The 4014-nt window shown below is 39.5% G+C and overlaps 1 gene segment (V, D, J or C); it reads left to right on the plus strand.

Moving 5' to 3' along the window:
- Positions 1–2463: 2463 nt before the first annotated feature.
- LOC132887111 (T cell receptor alpha variable 12-3-like) lies at positions 2464–2961 on the plus strand (the record flags this gene model as incomplete). The annotated part of the segment is given in 2 exon segments: positions 2464–2503; positions 2666–2961. Coding segments are annotated over 2 exon segments (336 nt in total), but the record flags the coding sequence as incomplete, so codon positions are not given.
- Positions 2962–4014: the final 1053 nt, after the last annotated feature.

Raw genomic sequence — 4014 nt, forward strand, 5'->3', positions numbered from 1 at the left:
TAAATGGAGAGAATAGAAGGCAACGAATGCAAACACACACATGCACCCAAGTAAGCAAGCAAGCATCTTTCTCTTTCTCTTTAATATTGAAATGCAGTTTAAAGGACCCCAGTTTGACTCACAGCTGCACTGCATCTGAGTTTCATAGTGCATTCTGATAAAATGTTTGAAGGCTATTGTTGTCGACCATAAAAAAAGCTTCTTGATTTGGTAAAGATGTTGTTTTGAAAGATATTTCCTGAGCGTACTGTTACATTAGGTAGAAAGCTTTACAGAAAGTCCACAGAGTGTGTGGTTGAGACCAATTCTTAACTTGAGTGATTTAGCAAAGGATCTGTAAAGTTCAGGAGTTGCATAAAGTTCTCATCTCATCTCATTATCTCTAGCCGCTTTATCCTTCTACAGGGTCGTAGGCAAGCTGGAGCCTATCCCAGCTGACTACGGGCGAAAGGCGGGGTACACCCTGGACAAGTCGCCAGGTCATCACAGGGCTGACACATAGACACAAACAACCATTCACACTCACACCTACGGTCAATTTAGAGTCACCAGTTAACCTAACCTGCATGTCTTTGGACTGTGGGGGAAACCGGAGCACCCGGAGGAAACCCACGCGGACACGGGGAGAACATGCAAACTCCACACCGAAAGGCCCTTGCCGGCCACGGGGCTCGAACCCGGGCCTTCTTGCTGTGAGGCGACAGCGCTAACCACTACACCTTGCATAAAGTTATGTTTTGCAAATTACAACTTGCTATAATGATTTTGGAATTTAAAAAAAGACTTCTTTTCCTGGGCGGCATGGTGGTGTAGTGGATAGCGCTGTCGCCTCATAGCAAGAAGGTTCTGGGTTTGAGTCCCATGGCCGGCGAGGACCTTTCTGCGTGGAGTTTGTATGTTCTCCCCATGTCTGTGTGGGTTTCCCCCAAAGACATGCAGGTTAGGTTAACTGGTGACTCTAAATTTACTGTAGGTGTGAATGGTTGTCTATGTGTCAGCCCTGTGATGACCTGGTGACTTGTCCAGGGTGTACCCTGCCTTTTGCCTGTAGTCAGCTGGGATAGGCTCCAGCTTGCCTGCGACCCTGTAGAACAGGATACAGCGGCTAGAGATAATGAGATGAGATGAGAAAACAAACAAAAAAAGACAACTTGGTGTGTTGAAGGCTTTCACCTTTCTCAACAAGATGGCATTGTCAGTTATCTTATTGCGGGCCAAGTACTAGGAACTTGCTCACATCCCTGAGAGATTTCAACTTCTTTGATTATAAATCCTAGTTTACACAATAACACAGACTCTCTTCTATCAGACATACATAGTACTTTTATATATAATGCATGGGGGGTGTATTATACAGATGTGAGATCTTATTCCAGTTGTGTTCGAATCTTTGGAGCTTCAACAAATCTGATTATTCAAGTCAAGCTGAATATTGTAACTGTCAACTCATAATCAACAAAATGACTTGTTTCTCTGCATTAATGAAGAAAATTGAAATTGCAGTCAGGCTATAAATAAAATTTCTTAAAAATGTGTGACCTGTAATATTTTTTCTGGAGCATGGACAAGCACATTACAGCTGCAATGAATAAAATGGGCTCTGGACAGGTTCCCTTGTAATGGAGGTGTTTGTGATTGGATAATGTAAATACTTTATTTTGCTTACGCCGTTTTGTGTTTAAATGACAAATAGCAACCATGTGATATGTTTTTTTAATTTTCAGGTTTATTAAGCAGAATAATGATATTAAAATCATATGAGGCAAATGAATAAAGAATAATCGATAAGAAAAAGAGGACAGGTAGGCCAGGGAGCAGACAAGGCTACAGGGAGGAAATAAGAAGCACAAAGGAAATTAAACACCCAGTTTCTCTCTCTTTCTCTCTCTCTGCAACCTTCACTCGATCCAGCAAACTTCACACACAAAATGCATCACACCTCTTGTGGCTTGCTGGTATCTTATGGCTTGCTGGTACCAAGAGTAGCAGCCGGTTTGTTCCTCATCTCAGTGAAATAATAGGCTTTGTGATTGCAAAGTCAATGAGTCAATAACATTATAATCATAGTAATAATAACTTGTTGTAGTTAATTATTTATCATGATTTTTTGTTTATTCACAGCAATTTCTGATCAGGCCAAAGCCCCAAATGCAACAAAACCACTTATAAAAACAAATATAACAGGGAATTTAACATTTAATAATGTTATTATATTACATTTTTACAGACTAGAATGATTGATTTTTCATAATTCCATGAATTCTGCTGACAGTCAGAGTTGAAGACAGGTTCCCCATGTGAGGCTGAATGTAAAGCCAGGATGCTTCAGTAAGAATCAACAATCTGTCAGTAACAATGGTGACACTGTCATGTGGTGCTGTGGGCTGGAGCTTCATGAACCTTTATGATGTGAACATATCATAGTACAGAAAGAATACTTTCACTCAGCTGAGACCATTCATCATGTTCACTGTTATATTCATGTGTCTGTGGCTTTCACTCGGTGAGTTAACTTTGACCTTTTTATTGCAGAAATATTAAGTGTTGAATTAATGATTTATTCGTCTGTGTGGTGGGAAGAAAAATCAGAATGTGGCTCTGACTTATGTAGTTCTGGCTTGATGGTGGAAATGATAAAAACATTATGTTCTCTTCTCTATGACAGGTGACTCCATGGCAGAGTCAATAAAGCCACTTTTCACTCAGACAGTTATAGATGAAGGCAGTGATGTTACTCTGTCCTGCAGCTATGAATCAAAGAGTTCATCACCCGACCTGCACTGGTACAGACAATATCCAAAATCTAAACCTGACTTCCTTCTTTATATATCACAAAGTGGATATAAAAGTGACTCAATCCCACCACGTCTCTCTGCTAAAGTTGATGAAAAGAATAAAAAAGTGGATCTGCTCATCTCCTCTGCTGCTGTATCAGACTCTGCACTATACTACTGTGCTCTGCGGCCCACAGTGACAGGAAATCCAACTGCACTGTACAAAAACTTTCACACAGTTATGTTATACTGAAGGCTGATCAACTGCTAAAGTTACACAATTCCAGATGATACAATATCAATGATATAATCAGTTAAAAATAAATAAACATGGGGTTAGATAGGTCAATAAAAATATACACTCACCTGCCAGTGTAATAGGAACTTCTTCTTGATTTTTAATTCTAAGATTCCTGTTCTTGGCTGCAGGAGTGGAACCAAATGTGCTCTTCTGCTGTTGCATGCTGAGATGCTTTTCTGCTCACCACAATTGTAAAGAGTTGCTATATCCTTCCTGGCAGCTTGAACCAATCTGGCCATTTTCCTCTGACCTCTTTTATCAACAAGGTGTTTCCACCCACAGAACTGTCGCTCACTCACTGTTTTTTTTTTTTTTTGTACCTTTCTGTGTAATCTCTAGATCTCTGTAATTTCTGTTGTGTGTGAAAACCCCAGGAGATCAGCAGTTTTTGAAACACTCAAACCAGCCCATCTGGCACCAACACCCATGCCACAGTGAAAGTCACAGAGATCACAATTTTCCCCATTCTTATATTTGAAGTGAACATTAACTGAAGCTCTTGATTTGTATCTGCATGATTTTATGCATTGTGCTGCTGTCAAGTGATTGGCTGATTAGATAACTGCATAAAACACTGGGTGTATGGTTGTTCCTAATAAAGTGGCCAGTGAGTGTACATGTGAGTTTCCTTAGAAATTAACTAGGGTGGAAACATGTTAAACCACATTTGTATTTCTAAAACTGTTTCCATTAAAATCTGTTTTTCCCCCAAACAAAAAATCTATTTCCCCCAGAACCAAAAAAGTCTCAGGTTCCAGATAACCTGCATTCATGAAATTTTACATGTTCAGTAAATTTCCATATGTAGAAGGATATTACAGAGGATTTATGTTACAGTTTATCAAAATGAAAAAAAAATAGAAGCTGTGACTGCCTATTATGTTTTCTTCCTTAAACAAAGAAATGATTTTCCAATAAACTGTACTGCAGAGGACTCTC

The sequence above is a fragment of the Neoarius graeffei genome, chromosome 1 (genome assembly GCF_027579695.1).
Source record: "Neoarius graeffei isolate fNeoGra1 chromosome 1, fNeoGra1.pri, whole genome shotgun sequence".
NCBI lineage: Eukaryota > Metazoa > Chordata > Actinopteri > Siluriformes > Ariidae > Neoarius > Neoarius graeffei.